This window comes from Colobus angolensis, unplaced genomic scaffold (assembly GCF_000951035.1).
Source record: "Colobus angolensis palliatus isolate OR3802 unplaced genomic scaffold, Cang.pa_1.0 Scaffold2, whole genome shotgun sequence".
Taxonomy (NCBI): Eukaryota; Metazoa; Chordata; class Mammalia; order Primates; family Cercopithecidae; genus Colobus; species Colobus angolensis.
Window position 1 is genome coordinate 19,335,932 of NW_012115154.1, and position 25,167 is coordinate 19,361,098.

At 43.3% G+C, this 25,167-nt stretch overlaps 1 protein-coding gene across 2 annotated transcripts in view; it reads left to right on the forward strand.

Moving 5' to 3' along the window:
• Window positions 1-2,163: 2,163 nt before the first annotated feature.
• NUB1 (negative regulator of ubiquitin-like proteins 1) overlaps window positions 2,164-25,167 on the forward strand; it is a 31,400-nt gene continuing 8,396 nt past the window's right edge. For both annotated transcript variants that reach the window (XM_011941512.1, XM_011941513.1), the window contains exons 1-10: window positions 2,164-2,285; window positions 6,522-6,689; window positions 8,856-8,914; window positions 10,267-10,337; window positions 13,758-13,940; window positions 14,117-14,211; window positions 14,803-14,909; window positions 22,158-22,344; window positions 23,087-23,194; window positions 23,966-24,118. In XM_011941512.1, coding sequence (XP_011796902.1) covers window positions 2,169-2,285; window positions 6,522-6,689; window positions 8,856-8,914; window positions 10,267-10,337; window positions 13,758-13,940; window positions 14,117-14,211; window positions 14,803-14,909; window positions 22,158-22,344; window positions 23,087-23,194; window positions 23,966-24,118 — 1,248 coding nt within the window. In that variant the 5' untranslated portion in view covers window positions 2,164-2,168. The remainder of the gene's footprint in view (window positions 2,286-6,521; window positions 6,690-8,855; window positions 8,915-10,266; window positions 10,338-13,757; window positions 13,941-14,116; window positions 14,212-14,802; window positions 14,910-22,157; window positions 22,345-23,086; window positions 23,195-23,965; window positions 24,119-25,167) is intronic.

A 25,167-nucleotide genomic window follows, 5' to 3' on the forward strand; every position in this document is an offset into this window, starting at 1 on the left:
ACCATGTTGACCAGGCTGGTCTTGAACTCCTGACCTCAGGTGATCCGCTGGCCTCGGCCTCCCAAGTGCTGGGATTACAGGTGTGAGCCACTGCACCCGGCCGTGAATGGCATCTTTGAGTACCGCATCAGCCTTTCAAATTGCTTGGCTCCAGTAACCAGCCTGTGAAATTACTGTCCCCCAGTGGGGAAACAGTAGGGTTGCTGTGATATTTTATTCAGAATTTCTGAAGATTCATGAGTAGTATGTAAAGTAGTCTTTTAAGTTATTGGTGTTTGAAAAGCTAAGGCTTTAAGTACTAATATGCTTTGCTGTGATAAGCCGTTTGTCAGTGCTTGAAAACGGAGGATTCTCCCATGGGCCACCCGGGTTGCACACATCAACCTCCTTGTCTGTGTTATTCCTTCCTCTCTTTTCTCCTCCCTGTCCTGATTAACGTAATTCTTGTCCCCGCACTGACATCAAATAGATTTGAACTTTCTTTAAAAAAATATTTGTTTATGAAATACACAGGCTACCAAACTTGATTTCAAAGTTGCGCGAATTGGGTTTGGGGGGATGTGGAATACTGGCCCTCAATAGAAAAAAGAAATTTATCTCGGTAATACTAACTCATATTTTTTCCACTCTCTAGAACTTGTCTTCATCATTCAGGGACTAATAATATTTTTCTTTACTTATTGCTTGTCTGATTTGGTAAACCTTAAAGCGCTGTGCTACACCTGCCAGCTGCCTCACATCTCAGCTGCCTCACACGCATCTTTGAATTGCTGTGCTAGTGTGGGATGAGTAGGCAGCTCCATCGTGGCACATACTTCTCTGGGAGAGAAAAGTTACATACCTGGAACAGGCAAGCAGCAAGGGACTCCACGACAGAAGTTCAGAGTCCAGTATTGTGGGCGGAAGTTACGCTCATTATTATGCTGCCTAATTTTGTGTCTTTGCCTGAGTCATGGTACAAACTCAGGGCCCTGGTTTTCTCAGCTGTAAAATGATCCAATCAGTGTTAGATTTGAATAGTAGATCTGCTGTTAGGCTGTTAATCAGAAAATATGCAACATTTTTCTAGTATTGTAATCTTTTTAATTTAAAAAATTCTGACATAGAATATATTTATATATTTATTATTATTTTGAGACGGAGTCTCACTCTGTTGCCCAGGCTGGAGTGCAGTGGTGCCATCTCGGCTCACTACAACCTCTGCCTCCTGGATTCAAGCGATTCTCCTGCCTCAGCCTCCTGAGTAGCTGGGTTTACAGGTACCTGCCACCACGCCTGGCTGATTGTTCGTTGTTTTGTTTGTTTGTTTGTTTTAGTAGAGATGGGATTTCACCATGTTGGCCAGGCTGATCTTGAACTCCTGATCTCAACTCCTGAACTCAGCCTCCCAAAGTGCTGGGATTACAGACTTGAGCTACCACGCCCACTCGAAAATATTTATTATTGATAGTTTACAGTTCAAGCAAGCTTTTCTTTATATTTAACTACCAGGATGGTTGGCCTTTTGTTTCATGTTAAACTAGCCAAAGTATGAGAGAATTTACAAGCTCACGCCTGTAATCCCAGCATTTTGAGAGACGAAGGTGGGTGGATCACTTGAGGTCAGGAATTCGAGACCAGCCTGGCCAACATGGTGAAACCCCATCTCTACTAAAAATATGAAAATTAGCTGGGTGGGTGTGGTAGTGCACACCTGTAATCCCAGTGACTAGGGAGGCTGATGCAGGAGAATGGCTTGAACCCAGGGGGCAGAGGTTGCAGTGAGCCGACACCACACCTTTGCACTCGAGTCTGGGCAACAGAGCAAGACTCCGTCTCAAAAAAAAAAAAAAAAGTTCACCACTCGAGGGATTTATCTTTCTCGTATTTTCTCTTTTCTCTTAGATAAGAGAGTAGCAGATTAAGAAATAGCAAGCGTGTAATAATCCTTGCTACATATTGGCAACTTTGAAATACATGTTTTATATATGTAATATATATAATTGAACATCTATTTCCATATATATTTTTAGAGAAGTCTGGAGCTTGTTTAAACCATAGTAATTTATATTTAATGAGAGAAGAAGGGAGCTTTGCTTACCCAGCAAAACACCTTAACATGTAGGTAAGTTATTAACACTTTAAAATGCAGTGTGGAGTTTTATTATTGTTTTGTTTTGCTTTCAGGGATGGCACAAAAGAAATACCTTCAAGCAAAACTGACCCAGTTTTTAAGGGAAGACAGGATTCAGCTTTGGAAACCTCCATATACAGATGAAAATAAAAAAGTTGGTTTGGCGTTAAAGGTATTTTTCTTTTAAGACATCAATAATTGGCAGCATTATAAATCTCCTTGGTAAATAAGATTCTGAATTGTCAGGCGTGACCATATAAACTTTTGGCATAACCAGAAGCATTAGTGGTGAGCAGGTACCCACTTTTTACTAGGAATTGACAACCTTATTTTTGTTTACTAATATTTTATTCACATAAGGATGTTATCTAATTTTTCAGGCATATATTTTTAATAACATCACAGAATTACATAACATTATTATCTGGAACTCATTTTGACCCGTCAGTGCAACAGTATTGGTGCCAGTAAGTTATTGCATTGTATATTCAGAGTGACAGTGTCTTGGCTCATTCTCAGTCCTCCTTGCTATCATCTGCTATAAAACAATTGCTCCTTTCCACCAGCTTTCTTGATGCTCTCACTATCAGTGTTCATTTTTCCAAAATAGGTTTTTTTCTAACAGTTGTATCTCAGTTTTTCATGGCATCATCAGAAATGGTATTGTATGTAAGTGATGTTTCTAGAAACTGAAGTGTGCTTGTTTTTCTAAGCAGATAAACAGTACTCATTTTTGCCAGAAATTATCATATTGGAATTTCCTAGCATGTACTTCTCTGCTGTCATTTGGAGTATCCTGAACATGATGTAACATTTATCAGGGACCAAGGATTGTCATCAGGCATTAAATTGCTCTGTGTTGTGACATAGTGGTGTGCTTGGGAGGTGACAAACGTATTAGGGTCCTAGTTCTTCTGTTCCAGGCAGGCCTCACTTTTTCTTTGCAACCCACCTTCCGACCTTGCTTCTGAATTTACTTGTTACAGTCTCTTGGCTTAGAAACTAGGTGTGGCCTAAAGGAAAGATATTTGTCCCTGGTTCCTGGCAGAGCCAAAACTCTTGGGATTTCCTGAGTGGTAAGCATGAATGGGGACAACCTTTGTTCTAATGAGGCTTGGTTTCCCCTAGATAGCTTCAGGATGGGGCTGGTCACCGAAAGTACCAAGCTGTGATTAGATACTTGAAACTTTCTGCCCTCCCCTCCAACCTCTGGGAAGGGGAAATTGAGCTGATGACTAATACTAATGGTCAGTGATTTAATCAGGCCTGCGTAATGAAACTTCCATACAAACCCCTAAATGACAGATTTTGGGCAGCTTCCAAACTGGTGAACACATCCGCATGTCGGGATGTACACCCCCCACTCCATGGGACAGAGGCTTCTGTGCTCAGGACCCTTCCAGATCTTGCTTTAGTAGCTCTTCATGTGAATAGTCATTTGTGTCCTTTGTAATGAACTGTATTTGTAAGTGTACCATTTTCTGGAGTTCTGTGAGTTGTTCTAGCAAATCATGGAATCTGAAGGGGGGTGCTTGTATGAACCCTCGACTTTGTAGCTAAGTCAGACAAAAGTATGGGTAACCTGGGGACCAGATCCTTGCTAACAGGTATCTGAAGTTAGGGCTTTTTTGTGGAGTGAGCCCTTAAACCTGTGGAGTCTAACGCTAACTCTGGGTAGTTAGTGTCAGAATTGAATCGTAGGACTTCCGGTTGGTGTCAGAATTGGCTGGTGACAGGAGGAAGAAAGAAATCCTCACTAGTTAGGCTTTCTAGAAAATTATAGAAATTTTTTTTTTTTTTTGAGACGGAGTCTCGCTCTGTCGCCCAGGCTGGAGTGCAGTGGCCGGATCTCAGCTCACTGCAAGCTCCGCCTCCCGGGTTCACGCCATTCTCCTGCCTCAGCCTCCCGAGTAGTTGGGACTACAGGCGCTGCCACCTCGCCCGGCTAGTTTTTTGTATTTTTAGTAGAGACGGGGTTTCACCGTGTTAGCCAGGATGGTCTCGATCTCCTGACCTCGTGATCCGCCCGTCTCGGCCTCCCAAAGTGCTGGGATTACAGGCTTGAGCCACCGCGCCCGGCTTAGAAAATTTTTTTAAAGTACTTATATATCCTAGGTTTTAAAAAGTATGTATATAAATACAAAAATATAAAGAATGTATTTTTAAAATACGTCAAATGTCATTAACATAGGTATAGTCTTCCTCTTTTCCTACATAACTGTTAAAAAACAGTATTGCTGGACCCAGTGGCGCATGCCTGTAGTCCCAGCTACTCAGGAGGCTAAGGCAGGAGGATCACTTGAACCCAGGAGTTAGAGACTGTAGTATGCTGTGATCCCACCTGTGAATAGCCACTGCACTCCAGCCTGGGCAACATAGTGAGACCCCATCTCTAAAAGAAAAAAAGTATATATAGGTTTATGTTACTTAAAACATTTTTTTTCTTTTTTTTTTTTCAAGACAAGGTCTTTGTCTGTTGCCCAGGCTGGAGTGCAATGGCATGGGCATAGTTTACTGCAGCCTTGAACTCCTGGGCTCAAGTGATTCTGCTATCCCAGCCTTGGGAGTAGCTGGGACTACAGGTGCATGCCACCACGCCTGGCTAATATATTTTTATTTTTTGTAGAGATGGGGTCTCACTGTGTTGCCCAGGTTGGTCCTGAACTCCTGGGCTTGATCAGTCCTCTCGCCTTGCCTTCCAAAGTGCTGGGATGACAGGCAGAAGCCACCACACCCAGCCTATACTCCTATCTATAAAGTTTTCCAACTTCACATATATCGTGAACATCTCTTCTGCCATAAATTTATGCTTACACCATAATTTTTATGTACTGTATGGTATTACATTATGAATTTAATGAAACCTTGACCTTTGGGGTTTTTTGAAGTGTTTACTGTTTTATGAGATGTTTAATGAAACACTGAACCTCAAATGCAAATACCGATTGAGAGGAGTATCCCGTATCTGGATTATTTGGGACTGGAAGTGTTTTGGATTTTGGAATGTTTGCTTTATACCTACTAGTCAGGCATCCTAATCTGCAAATTCAAAATTCAAAATACTTCCGTGTGCATTTCCTTTTAGCATCTCCAGATATTGAATTTTGGCGATTTCAGATTTTTGGATTAGAGATATTCATCTGGATTCTTTTGGGGAGGAACCATAATGCCTTTGCTCTCAGTAGTAACTGGTTCTCATCGTTTCCTGAGCCCTTTCAATCTTCTTTTTTTCTCAATTCTAAAGCTTTCCCTGACAAGTAATTTTACAACTAGTACCCATGATTCACAGTTTTTCATTAAGAAAATTGTTTAAGTCCAACTTGGTTTGTTCTCACAAGTTTGAAAAATTGGAATATTTTCTGTTTTTTTTTTTCGTTTTCCCCTCTAGCGGAGTTGAACAGTTCACTATACTTTTTATTTTTTTTATTTTTTATTTTTTATTTTTTTTTTATTTTTTTTTTTGAGACGGAGTCTCGCTCTGTCGCCCAGGTTGGAGTGCTGTGGCCGATCTCAGCTCACTGCAAGCTCCACCTCCCGGGTTTACGCCATTCTCCTGCCTCAGCCTCCCAGGTAGCTGGGTCTGCAGGCACACGCCACCATGCCCAGCTAATTTTTGTGTTTTAGTAGTTATGGGGTTTCACCATGTTGGCCAGGCTGGTCCCAAACTCATGACCTCAAGTGATTCACCTGCCTTGGCCTCCCAAAGTGCTGGGATTACAGGCTTGAGCCACCGCGCCCGGCCCACTATACTTTTTAAATAGATTGTAGTCACATAAGTCATAGCCCACCCTTTTCTTCCCCTTAGAAGATTCTCAATTATTTTTAACTTTTTCTGTTGTGCCTTTTTTTTTCTTTTTTCTTTTTTCTTTTTTTTTTTACTATTTGTGGGTAGAAAACATTTATCAAAGAAATTTTTTTTTTTTTTTTTTGAGACGGAGTCTTGCTCTGTTGCCCAGGCTGGAGTGCAGTGGCGCAATCTTGGCTCACTGCAGCCTCTGCCTCCTGGGTCAAGCGATTCTCCTGCCTCAGCCTCCCAGGTAGCTGGGTCTGCAGGCACACGCCACCATGCCCAGCTAATTTTTGTGTTTTAGTAGTTATGGGGTTTCACCATGTTGGCCAGGCTGGTCCCAAACTCATGACCTCAAGTGATTCACCTGCCTTGGCCTCCCAAAGTGCTGGTATTACAGGCACGAGCCACCACACCCAGTCTCAAATAAATGTTTTCACTTTTTCCTGGACTCTCCAAACTCCACATCTCTCAAGATGTCAAGCCGCAGCGTGGGCTGCAGTGTAACGGGGTGACCTCCACTCATCAGAGTTGAAGGCCTTAGAGTCTTTCATGCCCTTTTCTGTATTTTGCCTTTTTGTTTTTTAAGTCAGTATTGCATTTTCTGATTTTTCTTGATAGGACCTTGCTAAGAAGTACTCTGACAAGCTAGAATGCTGTGAAAATGAAGTGGAAAAGATAATAGAAGAAATACGTTGCAAGGCAATTGAGCGTGGAACAGGAAATGAAAATTATAGAACAACAGGAATTGCTACAATCGAGGTGTTTTTACCACCAAGACTAAAAAAAGTGAGTAATTTCCCTAAATTTGAGTAGGCACTAATGTCTGGTTAATGATGTGATCAAATAAATTGTTGTTTTTTGGAAGGTTACAATCCAAAGTTAGAATTCTTTTAAGTGACTTTACATATTGAACAATTTATCAACTTAAAAGTTAATGTTACAGATTCTTAAACTGGAACATTCCCAAGGTAGGCTTTTAGAGACCCTCTTGGGCCTCTCAAACGCCAAAGAGCTGTATGTCACATTCTGATCCTCTCTAGAGTGCCAATGTTGAGAAGTAATGGGGAATAAAGGACTCCCAAGTTTCCCAGATGCCTGTGCAGGAGGACACAGCACAGAAGGCTTCATCCTTTTCCTGTTCCAGTAGAGGTCAGAGGGCAGTCCGCCGAGTGCTCAAGCAGGGCCGAGGAGATCTGGGTGGGGTCACCTCCTCTCATTGCCATGGCCAGGTAGTTTGCATCTACAAATGTCACTGTGGCAAGGCACCCAGAGTCTCTTGGGACTGATCAGTGCCAGCACTCAGAAGAAATAAGAGTATAGGGTCCAGCCCTACTGGGTCTGTGGGTTTTTCTCCTCATGTGTGGAGATGACAGATCGTAGAAATAAAGACACAAGACAAAGAGATAGAAGAAAAGACAGCTGGGCCCGGGAGACCACTGCCACCTAGACGTGGAGACCGGTAGTGGCCCCGAATGCCTGGCTGTGCTGTTATTTATTGGATACAAGGCAAAAGGGGCAGGGTAAGCACTGTGAGTCATCTCCAGTGATTGATAAGGTCACGGGAGTCACGTGTCCACCGGACAGGACAGGCCACCCTTTTAGGTAGCCGAGGCAGAGAGAGAGAGGACAGCTTATGTCATTATTTCTTCTATGCTTTTCTCAGAAAGATCAAAGACGTTAATACTTTCACTAATTCTGCTACTGCTATCTGAAGGCAGAGCCAGATGTACAGAGCAGAACATGAAAGTGAAACAGGAGTGTGACCACTGAAGCACAGCATCACAGGATGGCTGTGGGCGGGCCTGACTGATGTCAGGCCTTCCACAAGAGGTGGTGGAGCAGAGTCTTCTCTGACTCCCCCAGGGAAAGGCTCCCTTTCCCGATCTGCTAAGTAACGGGTGCCTTCCCAGGCACTGGCGCTACGGCTAGACCAAGGTCTGCTAAGTAACAGGGGCCTTCCCAGGCACTGGAGTTACCGCTAGACCAGGGAGCCCTCTAGTGGCCCTGTCCAGGCATAACAGAGGGCTCACACTCTTGTCTTCTGGTCACTTCTCACTGTGTCCCTTCAGCTCCTATCTCTGTATGGCCTGGTTTTTCCCAGGTTGTAATTGTAAAGCAAAGATTATTATAATATTGAAATAAAGAGTAATACTACAAACTAATAATTAATGATATTCATATATAATCTATAATCTATTTCTAGTATAACTATTCTTATTCTATATATTTTCTTTATTATACTGGAACAGCTTGTGCCCTCGGTCTCTTGCCTGGGCACCTGGGTGGCTTGCCACCCACATATATATTAATATGTAAAACCTCATACATGAATGGTCATAGCAACACTATTCAGTAGCTGAGAGGTGGAAATAGTCCAATTGTCCATCAACAGGTGAAGGGATAGATAAATGTGGTCTATTCGTATGACGGAAAACTATTCACAATGCAAAGGAATTAAGTGCTGATGCGCCCATAGCGTGGGTGCACCTGAAAATATGATACTTAGGGAAGAAGCCAGACACAAAAGACCACGTACTGCGTGATCCCATTTATAGGAAATGTCCAGAACAGGCAAATCTGTAGCAGCAGAAAATAGATTAGTGGTTGCTAGGGGTTGGGGGGCAAAGGGGAGTGAATGGGGTACAGGCCATGGTGTTTCTTTGAGGGATGGTGGAAATGTTCTGAAATGGTAAAGACGTCCAGCCTTGTGAGAGAGGCCCCTCTGAGTAGCCCTGCCTGGTGGTGCCACGCTGCCGCCCCCTTGAGGATGTGCAGGTCACAGGGTCAGCCTGTGCTGGGTTACGTTCAGTAGACTTCTAGGCAGGCAGCGTTTTAGTTCTCAACGGTGAGCTCAGTTTATATCCTCTGCCGTCAGCTTTTCTGATTTCACAGGGTAATCTCTCCAAAGTGTGTTAAATTCAAGTACACTTTACTTTGTCTTATTTTTAACAGGGTAGGAAAAACGTGTTGGAGACCCGATTGCTCATCACTGGGAGAGAACTGAGGTCCAAGTGAGTATTTGTGTGCTCTGTGTCCTAGGTGCTCTGGGCCTTTTTGTATTGGCTCATTTGATCCTCTGTGAGCATCCTCTTAAGATAGGTAGGGCAGGCATTATCCTCATTTTATAGAAGAGGAAATTGAGGCTTTGAGGTTGAAGGACTTATTAGAGCTGATACTGGTAGGTAAGTGGTAAAGTGAGGGCTCAAGACTTGCAAACACTATTTCCTGGTGTAACTTCTGAGCAGGTGGGAACTCCATGCCCATCACATGGTAGGCACTGGGTGCATGTTTGAATGAGTGAGTGAGTGATATAAACAGGAGACACCTGGTACTCACTAGCGCATCAGTTTTGAATTATTATTTTTTTTCCCTAATGCACCAGTAGCTTGCTATGACCTTCAGCATGGTGTTTTATCTGATTTCAGGCTGTTGGCCCATCTGTAAAACACATACACACACACACACACACACACACACTTGTCTGCCACATACTAGTGAAATCCCAACTTTGAGATCTGGTGGGTTATTTCATCTCCTTATATGTTTTAAAATGGTGTTGGGAGCACCTCCAGGGCTAGCTATCAGGTGTATTTCTCTCAGCTGATTTTTCTCATTTCCTTCTTTGGTCTACATCAGGACTGTTAGGGGTGGATTCAGGAAATGCCATTCAACACACATGCGTAGAAGATCCTGTGGATCAGCCCCCATTATGGGCTCCTCCAAGGAGACCACAGAAGGTATAGGGGGTGGATTTTCTCTGGATGTGCAGCTAGGACTTCCTGTTCACATGGATCTACGGCATTGTGGTCTCCACCGCCTGAGGAAGCAAGTAGTAAAACAGAGTTTAAAAAGGACCTTGTCTCCTACAGTTTCAAATACCCATCTAGTAAGATGGCTTTGTTGTGATGTTTGTGAGTCAGTCAGTTGAAATCCTGGGTGTTTCTGATAAAATGTATAAAATAGCTATCATGATTAAAGCCTTCTTTTAAAAAATACTTATTTAGTTTTTAGAGATGGGATCTTGCTCTGTCACCCAAGCTGAAGCACAGTAGCATGAATAGAGCTCACTGCAACCTCAAACTCAGGTTCAAGCAATCCTCCTACCCAAGCCTCTCAAGCAGCTAGGGCCACAGGCATGGGCTACCAGGCCTGGCTAATTTTAACAAATTTTTTGTAGAGATAGGATCTCTCTGTTGCCCAAGCTGGTCTTGAATTCCTTCCTGGGCTCAAGCCATCCTCCCACCTTGGCCTCCCAGGGTGTTGGGATTACAGGTGTGAGCCACTGGGCCTGGCTAAAGTCTTTTTAATGAATAATAAATAACAATTTTGTTTTCCTACAGTTTTCACTGGTTTTATTTTACAGAATAGCTGAAACCTTTGGATTTCAAGAAAATTATATCAAAATTGTCATAAATAAGAAGCAACTACAACTAGGTATGTATGGCAAAGTATGCATAATTTTTCAATGAACCAAATATAGAAATAATAACTTCCCTTTTTTTCTCACTGGCTTTTCAAAAATTTGTAGCTTTATTCCAATTATAATCCAAAATTGATTTAGAAGTTTACTAAAATAAAAATGTAAAGCAGAAAATAGCTTTTCCAATAGATATTTATTGTCTGCTCTATGATAGTGGGAAGAAAGACACTCATTACAGCTTAGATAAAATGTTACAGAATGGAACATGAGGTGTGCTGAGTGTAAGATGCCAGTTCCAGCAAATCCTTCTTGAGTAAGAAGAGCGAAGGCTCTGTGAGGACAGTGGGGAGACCATGGTGGCGTGCGTTCCAGACGGAAAGCCTTATGTCAGAGCACTATGGTGTGAATTTGAGAAACTGAGGAAGGTCCAGCGTGGCTGTGTATGGAGAGTGAGGGGAGGGGAGTGCTTTTTAAGGATGGAGGGGCAGGCAGAGGCCACACTGAATACCCAGGAGACATTTGGCATTGTCTGGAGACATTTTTGGTGGTTATAAGTTGGTGACGGGGGAGGTTGTGCTGCTGTCATTTAGTGGGTGGAGGCTAGGGATGCTGCTGAATGTGCAGTGCCCAGAACAGGCCCCACAACACAGACTTGCCCAGCCCAGGATGTCAGTAGCACAGCTGTTGGGAAATGAGAAACTAGATGACCTTACTCAGTGTTAGTACATTTCTCCTAAGAGAAATGGAAAGACATCTATGCTGCGGAGTGATACACAATGCTGTTTGTGTTTTAGAAAGGTCACGTAGTAGAGGAATGTATTTGAAGGTGGCATGAGTTGACTTGAGACCAGTTAGCTATTGCAGCAATCCATACAAGCCCTGTAGCCCACTGGTTTTCAGTGCGTTCCTGTGGCCTCGAGAATGAAGTTCACAATTCTTAGCTTGATCTAAGATAGCCCTTCACAGCTTACCCAGCCTTCCTTTCCAGTGTCATCTCTAGCAATTTCCCATTGTCTATTTTAGATGTCATGGATATATATCTTTTCACTGTTGCCTCATCCCTCTGTTAATTCTGTTTGTGGCATCCTTCATTGGACAGAAATCCTTGATTTTGGTGTCATCAAATCCGTTGCCTATGCTTTGTGTTTTGTTGAAGTCCTTTCCCTAACCCCAGGGCCACAAGGATAGTCTACATTTTCTTGAATATTAGCTTAATCTATAAGAGGTCCTCAGTCTGTCCAGAGTCCCCCTTTCTATATAAAGTCTAAGGGTTCCTTTATTTTTCTTCCTATATAATTCATTAAATAGTCTATCTTTTCCCCAATGATTGGTGGTGACCCTTTTTGGGGGGCCCTGTTTCTATACTTTCTGTTCTTCGTAGTCACCTGTGGTTTTTTTTTTATTACTGTGGCTTTGTTGTAGTCTTAAAATCTGGTGACCTCCCCCAACCCTTGCTTTTTTTTTTTTTTTTTTGAGACGGAGTCTTGCTCTGCTGCCCAAGCTGGAGTGCAGTGGCCGGATCTCAGCTCACTGCAAGCTCCGCCTCCCGGGTTTATGCCATTCTCCTGCCTCAGCCTCCCGAGTAGCTGGGACTACAGGCGTCCGCCACGTCGCCCGGCTAGTTTTTTGTGTTTTTTAGTAGAGATGGGGTTTCACCGTGTTAGCCAGGATGGTCTCGATCTCCTGACCTCGTGATCCGCCCGTCTCGGCCTCCCAAAGTGCTGGGATTACAGGCTTGAGCCACTGCGCCCGGCGCCTTTTTTTTTTTTTTTTTTTTAAGATGGCTTAACCACTGATGGACCTTTATTTTATGTATTAATGTTAGAAAGGTTGTCATATTTCTCAAAAGAAAATCCAGCTACAGTTTTCCAGAAATGTATTTACATTTGTGTTTTTAGTTCACAATATTGTTTTGTTATTTTAAAATCTGTTTGCATCTATGTTTACCCTTTTTTATTTTGTTTATTTGCATCTTTGACATAATTTTTGTTAGATTTGTGTATTTGGCTAATTTATTCATGGAGCCAGCTTTTGATTTTGTTGCTATTCTTTCATTCTGTTTCATTGATTTCTGCTCTTTATTTCCAATTTATGTATGAGGAAACTGAGTCCTAGAAGACAGGTAGTTTATTCAGGGCTACAGAGTTAAAATGGTAGATGGGGCCATAGTCTTTGCTTTTATTTATTTATTTATTTAGAGATAGGGTCTCTATCTGTCACCCAGGCTGGAGTGTGGTGGTGCGATTGCAGCTCACTGCAGCCTCCACCTCCCAGGTGCAAGCAATCCTCCCACCTCAGCTTCCCACTGAGTAGCTAGGACCACAGGTGCGCACCACCATGGCAGGCTAATGTTTTATTTTCTGTGGAGACGGGGTCCACGTGTTGCCCAGGCTGGTCTTGAACTCCTGGACTCAAGCGATCTACCTGCCTCAGCCTGCCAAAGTACTGAGGTTACAGGTGTGAACCACCACGCCCTGCTTGTCTTTGCTTTTAACCATGACAGCAGGCTGCAGTACAGCTTCCTGTTTGTAGCTGTGAATTGGCTTTGTTATTTTTCCAACTAGAGGGTAGGAGAGGTGTGTTATACTTTCTCATTTTCCATTGATATTGTCTAGCACAGTGTTCTCCCTGTAGTAGATTATCAAATATTTGTTGCTTTGATCTGGTCTTAGGCTGAGAATAAAGAAGATTAGAAATGATGAATTTAGTTGATTCATTTTACCAATTATGCGGTGTGACAGTATGCAGGATTAAGAATTCCATTTTGTCCAGGAGTGAGGGCTGATGTCTGTAACCCAGCACTTTGTGAGGCTGAGGTGGGAGGATCACTTGAGCCCAGGAGTCCAAGACAAGCCTGGGCAACATAGTGAGACCTCATCACTGTGAAAAATACAAAAATTAGCTGGATATGGCCGGGTGCGGTGGCTCATGCCTGTAATCCCAGCACTTTGGGAGGCCGAGGCGGGTGGATCACAAGGTCAGGAGATCGAGACCATGGTGAAACCCCGTCTCTACTAAAAATACAAAAAATTAGCTGGGTGCGGTGGCGGGCACCTGTAGTCCCAGCTACTCAGGAGGCTGAGGCAGGAGAATGGCGTGAACCTGGGAGGTGGAGCTTGCAGTGAGCCAAGATTGCGCCACTGCACTCCAGCCTGGGGGACAGAGCGAGACTCAGTCTCAAAAAAAAGAATTAGCTGGATGTGGTGGCATGGGCCTGTAGTCTCAGCTCCTCGGGAGGCTGAGGTGGGAGACTTGCTTGAGCCCAGGAGATGAAGGCTACGGGGAGCCATGATTGTGTCACTGCACTCCAGCCTGGGTGACAGAGTGAGACCTTGTCTCAAAAATAAAAACAATTCCATTTAACATAGAAAATGGACTGTTACCTGGTAAGCTTAATGGCTTTTTAAAGTAATAGGCGATTCTGATTTTTATAGGGAAAACCCTTGAAGAACAAGGCGTGGCTCACAATGTCAAAGCGATGGTGCTTGAACTAAACCAGTCCGAAGAAGATGTGAGGAAAATCTTCCAGTTAGAGGAAGAGGAACAAAACGAGGCTGAACTCAAAGAGAAACAAATTCAGAGGACCAAGAGAGGACTAGAAATACTGGCACAGAGAGGTACCCAGAGCTCTGGGCTTGTCACCCTCTCAGACGCTTAGAGGCAGCACTGATCACACACCTGGGGGTTCACGGCTCTCACGGAGTTTCACCTCAACAGTCTAACATTTTTAAGGTCGTTATCATCACAGCTGTTTAACACTGAGTTAATGGAGGTCCTTTTGGTTTTGTTACAGCAGCTGAGACGGTGGTGGATCCAGAAATGACACCGTACTTAGACATAGCTAACCAGACAGGCAGATCGATCAGAATTCCCGCATCAGAAAGAAAAGTAAGTACTCTGAGAATGTGTGGCCTGTCCTTAGATTTGTTGTCAGGGCAGGGGTGGTTTTTGAGTTACTTTATGTTGGAAGTGTTGTAAAGGATTGGAAACAGTGCTCCATCTCCAGCCTTGTAAACAGAAAATGTCACCATGTGGTGAGCACTGGCATCCAGTGGGCCTCACCCTGTGCTTTTCAGTGCATTAGTACAAAATGTCATACCTCACCATCCTGGAGCAGTGACTTTCAACATACCTGAGGACACGACCCACTGCCTTCAGTGCACACGGCTTCCTGTGGCAGTGCTTTTCGTCTAGTTTATTTTACTAGAGGACCATGTCTCCTAAGGGATGGATCAGAATAAGGGCAAGGAAACTGTGTAGTTTGGGAAAAGTCCACAGGTGATTCTGACATCTCTCCCCTGTTTCCTCATACCCTTTCCCTGTTCTATAATTTGGAATAGGTAAGCAGGGGTTTAATCTTAAACATATCTGTGGGGTTTTCATTTACTTTATTTGGTTTTTGAAAAGTAATATGCTTTTAATATAATTTGTTTTATTATATTTTAAAGTGATGTTTTTTAAATTCATATTTTTTCCTAGGCCCTTATGTTAGCTATGGGATATCATGAGAAGGGCAGAGCTTTCCTGAAACGAAAAGAATATGGAATAGCCTTGCCATGTCTGTTGGACGCTGACAAATATTTCTGGTAGGCGCTTTTGTACTTGGTGAATACCAGCTTTAAGGAAGATGGCCCAGACTATATAGAGCACCCTGCCATGCCCTTGAGACTGCAGACTTTCATCTACGACAGTGGTTAATGTAAAAGAGTAGTTATGGTGTAGACTGGTGAATTTCTTTTTCCCTTTGTATTTCTAATTGACTTTTCCTCCCTGTAAAGAAAAGAATTTTCAAGCAGGTAGGATATCCTCTCTTCTTTGTACATGTGCTATGTTGCTAGTTGGAACTTTCCATTATAAAGTTTCCTGTCAGCTTGTCACCTAATGGTTTTGGGGTACTATTGATGATTATTCCTCAAATCCATTGTTTAAGAGCTGTATGATGGTGATATTATTCCTTCTGCACTTCTTATTATTTTTTTTGAGATACAGTCTCACTCTGTCACCCAGGCTGGAGTGCAGTTGCACCATCTCAGCTCACTGCAACCTCCATCTCCTGGGCTGGAGTGATCCTCCCACCTCAGCCTCCCAAGTAGCTGGGATCACAGGTGCACATCACCATGCCCAGATAATTTTTTTGTATTTGTTGTAGAGATGAGGTTTCACTATGTTGCCCAGGTTAGTCTCAAACTCCTGGGCTCAAGTGATCCACCCACCACAGCCTCTCAAAGTGCTGGTATTACAGATGTGAGCCACTGTGTCTGCCTTTTTTTATTATTATTATTATTATAGAGATGGGGTCTCCCTGTGTTGCTCAGGCTGGTCTTGGACTCCTGGACTCATGTGATCCTCCCGCCTTGGTCTCCCAAAGTGCTGGGATTACAGGTGTGAGCCACCGTACCTGGCCTCCCTTCTGCATTTATTGTTGGAATTCTGAAAAAAATTTTTTTGCTCATCAGTTATTTTATATGTGGAGGTACAATTTGTATAGGAAAGATAGAATAAAATACTTTGTTCCTTTCTCCTTATTTTCTTGTTTTCAAAATAAATGAGTTCCTTCACTATCACCCTCCAAAGGTGACCAAAGAGGTTTCTTTTTCTTTTCATTTTCTTAAGTATCATTATTAACTCATGGATTTAAAACATTTGATGTGTTTCAAACTTCCGTGCTTAAATTGGTCATCGCTGGCTGACAGGCAGCCCCTGTATTTTTTTGACTCAACCCTGCTAGTCTTTGCAGTCTCTGATTTCTGGAATCCAAAGATACTCCAGGCTCATCTTGGGCATTTAACGCCCCAGACCAGGAATCAGCAATTTCCCAAGGAGTCCTGGTTCCTCTTCATGGGAAATGGTACTAAGAGACTGTGATGCAGACATATTCAACATTTGAAAAGTAGACTTGGCCGGGCGCGGTGGCTCAAGCCTGTAATCCCAGCACTTTGGGAGGCCGAGACGGGCGGATCACGAGGTCAGGAGATCGAGACCATCCTGGCTAACACGGTGAAACCCTGTCTCTACTAAAAATACAAAAAACTAGCCGGGTGAGGTGGCGGGCGCCTGTAGTCCCAGCTACTCGGGAGGCTGAGGCAGGAGAATGGCGTAAACCCGGGAGGCGGAGCTTGCAGTGAGCTGAGATCCGGCCACTGCACTCTAGCCGGGGTGACAGAGCAAGACTCCGCCTCAAAAAAAAAAAAGAAAAGTAGACTTGATTTTTTGAAAATGGTCAAAAGTTAACAAATTTAGTGTTAACTTCTTTTCTGTTTTGGTGCATTTCCAAGATAATACTGTATACTCCCAGAAGATGAATGCAAATATTTGTAGTTTTCCATTGGTCAGTGCCTTTGGGTTCTAAGTGAACAAGTCCCAACTTTAACATACACAAAGAAAGGACTGGGAGGGGAGGGGCCGGGCTGGGAATAGTGAGAATGAGGGCTGGTGGGTGCCTCTGGGGTCTCTGTCTCTGCCTGTTTCTGAAAGGATGTTAGTTTCATTCTCTTCTGCAAACAGTGCAGAGTAAACAGGCTGTAAATTAGGTCCTAAAAATTTAAGTAAATTTTTCATTCCCTTCCATAGTTGTTTCTCATTTTTTATTATGGAAAATTTCAAATAGACATACAAATAAAAATTAGTATAATGAGCTTCCATATACACTCATAATCGAGCTTCAGCAGTTATAAAGACATGGTTGATCTTCATACATCTGTGTGAGCCTCTCTCAATCTTTTTACCCTGGACAAATCCTTGAAATAATTTTTAGGTCTCAGGGAACCACTGAATAAAAATTTTGCTACATCTTCAGTTCATGGTACATTAACATGTTCGGTAAGTAGTAGATACAATAATGAAATAATAATTGTCAATGTCTTTCTAAGTAGAGAAAGTTATTTGTTTTCTGGGCATCTGTTTATCCTGGCCAACTTGTTAGCATATTTTTTTTGTGTGTGATTTCTCCCTTTTCATAAAGGAAATCAGCAGTAATGCAAGCCAAATAGAATGCAGAGGAGGAAACTTCAGTTTTTCCATTTCCTTTTCCATTTGATTTTTTCCCCCTAACTTCTCCAAGTAATCTAGAAGTTCTGTCACAACTTCCTACCATATGTCTTGGAGTATGGTATGTAGTATGATCAAGAATAGTTTCTTTCCCCAAATAGTATGAAACAGTGACTTCCTGGCAGTGCAGAACGGTGACCCTGGGGTGGGGAAACATGAGCGGAGCTCAGTGCCTGGAGAAGTTTCAGGCTACGGGGCAGGGAGGGCGGCAAACCCAGGCAGAGCCTTGTGCTCCCTGGAGTTAAGGACATGGAGCTGGGCGTGCAGGAGGCCAAGGAGGTGAGAGGAGCGAGCTGCCGGAGAGAGGGTGTCAGCTTCAGAGGAGCCTTTGAGTCTTCTGCTCAGCGATGATCAGCACATGTGTGTGAGGAAACCACCCAGGGCTGGGCAAGGTACCACATGAAAGAAGCAGGGAATAATCCCCAGAGTTCCTAGAAGGCCAGGAATAGTTCATATTCCCACCAGCCAGAGTGGAGAATTTGGTAGTCACAGGGCATCAAATGGAATCTTTAGAAGGGTGTTGCCTCAGTACTAGGGTATAATTTGGTCCCACTTAACAAAGCTTAAAAGCTAGTTCTCAACAGTACCCTTAACTTACTGTTTTGAAATAAGTGTATCCCTAACAAACCGCAATAATTTAGCAACTCAAAAATATCAAGCATCCACTGAAAAATTAGTAGGTATGCAAAGAAACAAGCAAATGCAAGCTATAACAAGCAGAAAAATCAGTCAGTAGCAACAGATCCAGAAGTGACTCCGAAGATAGAATTAGTAGACAAGGACATTAAAACAGTGACTGTAATCCATATGCTCAAGAAGGCAGAGGAACAATTGAACATGTCAGATAAAGACATGGGAGACATTCAGAAGACCCAAACCAGAATGGAAGACATAAAAAGTACAACACATAAGATGAAAAGTACACTAGGTGGGATGAACTGCAAAATAGCCACTATAGAAGAAAAGATTAGTAAATGTTAACTAAGGCAATAGAAACTATCTGAGAAAACAGAAAAGACTGAAAAGAAGAAAAAACTAACAGAGCATCTGCAAGCTGTGGAACAATTTCAGGCAGCCTAAAATGCATGTAATTGGAGTCCCTGGAAAGGGAGGCATGTGGGACAGAAAAAATACTTGAAGAAAAAAATGGCCATAATTTTTCCCAGTTTGATGAAAACTATAAACCCCCAGATGCAATCACTTTAATGAACCCCAAGTACAAGAAATACAGAAAAAAAAAAAAAAAAAACTATAGCACACTATAATCCAATTCCTTAAAACCAGTAATAAAATTGAAAATGACTTTTTAGCCAACCTTTCTTGAAAAAAGTTAGGTAAGTTTGGCTTTTGGTTTTTTTTTCAGACGGAGTCTCACTCTGTTGCCCAGGCTGGAGGGCAGTGGCACAATCTTGGCTTACTGCAATCTCTGCCCATTGCAACCTCTGCCTCCTGGGTTCAAGCGATTCTCCTGCCTCAGCCTCTCAAATAGCTGGGATTACCGGCGCCCACCACCACTGCCGGCTAATTTTTGTATTTTTAGTAGAGACGGGGTTTCACTATGTTGGCCAGGCTGGTCTTGAACTTCCGACGTCAGGTGATCTGCCCGCCTTGGCCTCCCAAAGTGTTGGGATTACAGGTGTGAGCCACTGCGCCCGGCCAGGCTTACCTTTCTTGAAATTAGTATCTTTCTTTCTTTAACATAAAAATTTTAGGCTGGGCACGGTGGCTCACGCCAGTAATCCCAGCACTCTGGGAGGCGGAGGTGGGCAGATCACAAGGTCAGGAGATCAGACCTTTTCGGCTAACGCAGTGAAACCCCGACTCTACTAAAAATACAAAAAATTAGCCAGGCGTGGAGGTGGGCGCCTGTAGTCCCAGCTACACGAGAGGCTGAGGTTGGATAATGGCGTGAACCCGGGAGGCGGAGCTTGTAGTGAGCCGAGATTGCGCCACTGCGCTCCAGCCTGGGCGACAGAGCGAGACTCTGTCCCAAAAAAAGAAAAAAATCTGTAAGACAAACATAATAAATTTCTGTTAAATAACTGACTTAAGCTCAAATGGGATTTAATTTTTGTTGTTGTTTTTGAGACGGAGTCTTGCACTGTCGCCCAGGCTGGAGTGCAATGGCGCGATCTGGCTCACTGCAACCTTGGCCTCTTGGGTTCAAGCAATTCTCCCACCTCAGCCTCCCAAGTAGCTGGGATTACAGGCGTCCGCCATCATGCCCAGCTAATTTTTGTAGACATGGGGTTTCACCACGTTGGCCAGGCTGGTCTTGAATTCCTGACCTCAGGTGATCCGCCCGCCTCGGCCTCCTAAAGTCCTGGGATTACGGGCATGAGCCACTGTGCCTGGCCAGGATTTTATTTTTTGAAAGCTAGGCTCAGTAGATTTTATTTAAATAAATGTTGTACATTTATTTTAATATTGTCAGCATGAAAATGTATCAATAGTGCTGAATATTAATGCTACTAAAATTGTAAACCAAAGTAGTGTTAATAAAAGTATACTCTAAATTAAATTTTTTATTTTTATAGTTTTTTTTAAATTTTTTTTATTTTTTAGAGACAGTCTCTATGTTGCTCAGGCTGGTCTCAAACTCCTGGGTTCAAGTGATTTTTCTACCTCAGCCTCCCAAAGTGCTGGGATTACAGGTGTGAGCCACCACGCCCGGCCTTCTAAATTCCATTTATACCAGGCTTTAAGAAACCACTTTTCCCCAAGCAAATGATCAGGTTTAAATATAGTTTTATATATAATAATGTGTTGATTTCTCAAAACTGAAAGGATGACATGTACCCCTCTGAGACCTCTGCTTTGGTTTTTTTTTGTGTGTGTTCATTTTGTTGGTTTTTTTTCTCTCTCTCTCTCTTTTTTTTTTTTTGGCTGCACAAATAAATACTCGATCCTGGGTCCAACTTGAGATAAGTGCATATTGATTTTATTTTTAACTGACATGAGGCCATTTCTGTCCATGCTCCTGATGCTTAGTAAAACATGGATGAGCCTGTTAAAGCAATATGCAGGAGATGGAGAAGTTCGGCCACATGCCCATTGCTTTCCTGTGAGTGGCAGGAGAGTCTTCTGTCACAGGAACCAGAATGTGTCCAGAGCCAGGAAATCTCACCGTGCCTGTGAGATCAGACCACAATCCACAAAGTGCTGCTTTTTCTAAGTCAAGTTCTCAGGCTGAGCAGTAAATTTGGAGAAAGTACCCCTCACCCAGCTCCACATCTGTGTGTCTGCGTGCACATGTGGTGTATATGTTCTCAAACATTCTCGAAATTCGAAATGTTGAGAGAGATGAAAATAAGTGTAAAAATACTGCCGTGATACATTTTTCTTGCTGCACCCCCAAATGGACTGTCTACACGGGCCCTCTTTAGGAGACTACTGTTTTAAAGGGCAAATGACAAAATAAAAGTCCTTTTGGTTTTTTTTTTTTATTCCACGCATGTTTTGATAGGCAGGACAGGAAGTTTGAGGCCATGTGGATTTTGTAGTTTTATACAAGAGCAGTCTTATTTTTAGTAGAACACCAATGAACACAAAGATATAAAACCTTGTTCATGTACAATGTGTGGTTCCAAATGTTCTTATTGAAGACTTGAGACCTAGATTGGCATTAGGAATTTTTAACGTAATCATAACTTAAAATCAGTCGCTTTGATGGCTGCCTTTGCCAGCACTTCTCTTGGAGCACGCTGACTTCTGTTGCTGTCTTTCTTCCGTTCTCTGCGCCTGGGTTCAGCCTGCTGCCACGGATAGAGTCTCGTTTTGCCTGCACACAGGCCCTCAGAAATCAGCTGGGCCGTTAGAGCCTGGCGCTTTCTGGATTGATTTTCCCCCAGCTTGAATGTGGTTGAACATGAATGTCTTGTCCGAGCCTTCATCAGCTGAGGCATTCATAATACGTAGGGATTTTTTTGGCGTCTTTAAAGAAGCGGTGTTCAGCCCTGGCTGTGCCTTAGACTCACCTGGGGAGACTCTGGCAATATAACAACCAGGCCCAACCCCCAGAGATTTCTATTATGTTTGGTCTAAGTGGGATCAATGATTCTTAAAGAAAGAAAGAAAGAAAGAAAGGGGGCCGGGCGCCGTGGCTCAAGCCTGTAATCCCAGCACTTTGGGAGGCCGAGACGGGTGGATCACGAGGTCAGGAGATAGAGACCATCCTGGCTAACACGGTGAAACCCCGTCTCTACTAAAAATACAAAAAACTAGCCGGGCGAGGTGGCGGGCGCCTGTAGTCCCAACTACTCGGGAGGCTGAGGCAGGAGAATGGCGGGAACCCGGGAGGCGGAGCTTGCAGTGAGCTGAGATCCGGCCACAGCACTCCAGCCTGGGGGACAGAGCGAGACTCCGTCTCAAAAAAAAAGAAAGAAAGAAAGAAAGAACGAATGTTGCTCTGGTCCAGGTGATGCTAATTTGCAGTCAGGATTGGAAGTCACAGTTTTAAAGCATGGTCTTCCCAGTATTTGCTGAGGGCCTCTAAAACAGTGGCCCTGGGTTCTCCTTCCTGTCAAGGGACTGCATGTGTGTCCTGGGGCAAGTGGTGGTAAGCTTTGATTCCTAAGCCCTAATTTCTCTTTTTTTCCCCCATTAGAAGGATGAGATTATAAATACAGCTCCCTTCCTAAACATTAGGATCTCTCTTTTAGAGCAGTCAGCCTTTGAACATATACCAAGAACTGGGAAAGAATTCCAGTAATTCACAAAAAGGTTTCAAATGCTAAAAATGTTTCAAATGCTGCTTGGCAATGATGTCATTTTCCTTCTCTTTCCAGTGAGTGTTGCAGAGAGCTGCTGGACACAGTGGATAACTACGCCGTCCTCCAGCTGGATATAGTGTGGTGTTACTTCCGCCTGGAACAACTGGAATGCCTTGATGATGCAGAAAAAAAATTAAACTTGGCCCAGAAATGCTTTAAAAATTGTTATGGAGAAAATCATCAGAGACTGGTTCACATAAAAGTATGTTCCTGGAATTCATTTTATGTCTTGTTGAGTCCATTTCTAGCATTTGTGTTTATTCCTGTTAAAGTATTTGAACTACTGCCACAAGGTGATTTCATTTTGATAGTAGTATATGCAGTATGCTCTTCTTAACCTATATATTTATAAAGTGTTCAATGTTTTACAAATCTGGCTGTCTCTTTTAGTGTGTGAGCATTTAGCCCAAAGCAACACAGTTTGCTAGTCATAGAACCCCACCAGTGATCACCCTGACCAGGAGAGAGCTGCGGACTTCTTTATATGGGTAGAGTCTAATTTGCAGGATATAAATGCAGGAAATAGACATTTCAGCAGTAACAGTTAGAGTGAATGAGTCCCAGCTCAAGAGCTCTGGCTCCAGTAAGGATTGTTCTGATTTCCGCAAGTCATCACAGTCCTGCTGATGTAGATTCTCTTATACCTGGTTTGGATTTCTGCATACTTCTCTGCTGACCAGGAGGGCCACTGTGCTGCACGTCTGGAGTGCTGCATGTCTGCAGTGCTGCATGTCGGGAGTGCTGCACGTCTGGAGGAATGTCGTCGTACCACAGGGGATGGGGAAGAAGGGGCTTCACTTTTGCCATCAGTCATAGTGAAGCCACGGACGTTTTAATACTACCATGTTGCCCCTCTGGAGACCAAGGGAATTACAGATATGAGTATTATACACCTGTAATTAGAAATAAGGCAATTTTGTCCTTTTTTTCTTCAATAATTTTAGGGAAATTGTGGGAAAGAGAAAGTACTGTTTCTAAGACTCTACTTACTTCAAGGTATCCGAAACTATCACAGTGGAAATGATGTAGAGGCTTGTGAGTATCTTAACAAGGTAAGAAAAGTAAAGTTGTAACCGTTTTCACCTCCTTTTAAAAAACACTCCCGGAAGTTAAGGATTTTAACTTAGTAGTTTGTGACTTGTGAGAAACATGCCTGTGCTTTCTCCGTGCACAGGAGATGTTGAGCCAGAAACATATTTGTATTTGTTAGAGTACAGCCAGATGCTGTAATAAGGAGACTTCAAAAAGACAGTGACTTTAATTGGATAGAAGTTTATGGCTCACTCATCTTGCAGTCTGGAGGTGAGCGGGGGCCAAAGCAGTGAGCAGCCTGCCAGCCTCAGCGAGGCGTCCCAGGTTGCTCCTGTCAGTGCCTCTTCCAGCCAGCAGAGGGTGCAAGAGAGCGTCCAGAGCAGGCCACTTGAGAGATGGCCCAGCAGCTGCACCCAGCGCTGTGGCTGCATGCCATTGACGTCGACTTCACCACCTGGCTACACCCAGCTGCACGGGAGGGTGAGGAATGCCACATGCACAGCTCAAATTCAGGGGCTTTTGTTGCAGGAAAAAAGTGGATACCAGTCACTTCCACAACACCTAGCCTCTTTCCTGGTGTTGTGCTGAGGCTGTGTAATGTGAGTAGAGATAGTGTTGGTCTCTTTCCATTTGTACTTGTTAATAACAGGCCTAGTTTAGAGATTTTATCCAAAATCTGATGCCCTTTAATTCACATTGGGCACAATCTAATTTCTTTTAGGCTTTAACTTTGTATTAAGCTTTAAGTATTGCTATGGTTACATGATTCTTACATTTCTCCCTGTCTCTAGGCACATCAGCTCTTGAAAGAGCTATATATTGATCCATCAAAAGTGGACAATTTGTTGCAGTTGGGATTTACTGCCCAGGAAGCCCGGCTTGGCCTGAGGGCGTGTGATGGGAACGTGGATCATGCGGCCACTCATATTACCAACCGCAGAGAGGTACCCACTTTCACAATGCCCTAGCTCTCTTAGGTATGAAAGAACAAAAAAAGATAGTCCCACAGGAGGTGTTAATAACAAGGAACTCTTTATTACTCCAGATTGGGAAGGAAGAAGAAACTTTTTTTTTTTGAGACAGAGTCTCACTTTGTCGTCCAGGCTGGAGTGCAGTGGCGCGATCTTGGCTCACTGCAATCTCCCCCTCCTGGGTTCAAGCAATTCTCGTGCCTCAGCCTCCTGAGTAGCTGGGATTACAGGTGCCCGCCACCACACCCAGCTAATTTTTGTATTTTTAGTAGAGACGGGTTTCACCATGTTGGCCAGGCTGGTCTCAAACTCCTGACCTCAAGTGATGAGCTTACCTCAGTTTCCCAAAGTCCTGGGATTATAGGTGTCGGCCACCATGCCCGGCTGAAACTTGTCTTTTTCAATTGGATCATTTTTCACATGCCGCAGTCTCCTTAGTTTTGTTTCCTGCTGTGGTGGCAAACAGTCCCCTTTCTCTCTTTAACACCATAGTGTATTTCTGGAAGTCATTTTAAAAACAGAACATTGTTTCTTCATGAGGTCTTTATTAAAGTTGGGGATTGCATCCTTGCCTAGAAGCATAAGTCAAATCATAGAAACAAGTTGGATTATATTATGAAAGCACAGGTTAAAAACTCGAATCATTTGAAACAATTAAGTACATTAAAGAAAACCTTAGGATTTTGGAGTTGGAAGGATCCTTATTCTATCCAGTATGTCCTGCAGTAAAATAACTGAGGCCTAGAGGGAGATCATGGTGGAATATTAGCAGGAGAACCATTTTTCTTCTTTTGCCAAAACAAGAAGTTGGTACTAGATTATCTCACAGGCCCTTTCTAGCTGTAAACTCCAGCCACAGAAGTCTCTAGAATCCTCACATGTATGTTACCTTGTTTCCCTTTTTGCTAAACACTAGGATAATCCCGAAGGAGAAAAGCAGCCTCAGGGGTATTTGGATGGGAGCAGGAAAGCCCCGTGGCTGTTTGCCTACATGATGCCAGAGAGGGAGTGGATTCGTGGGT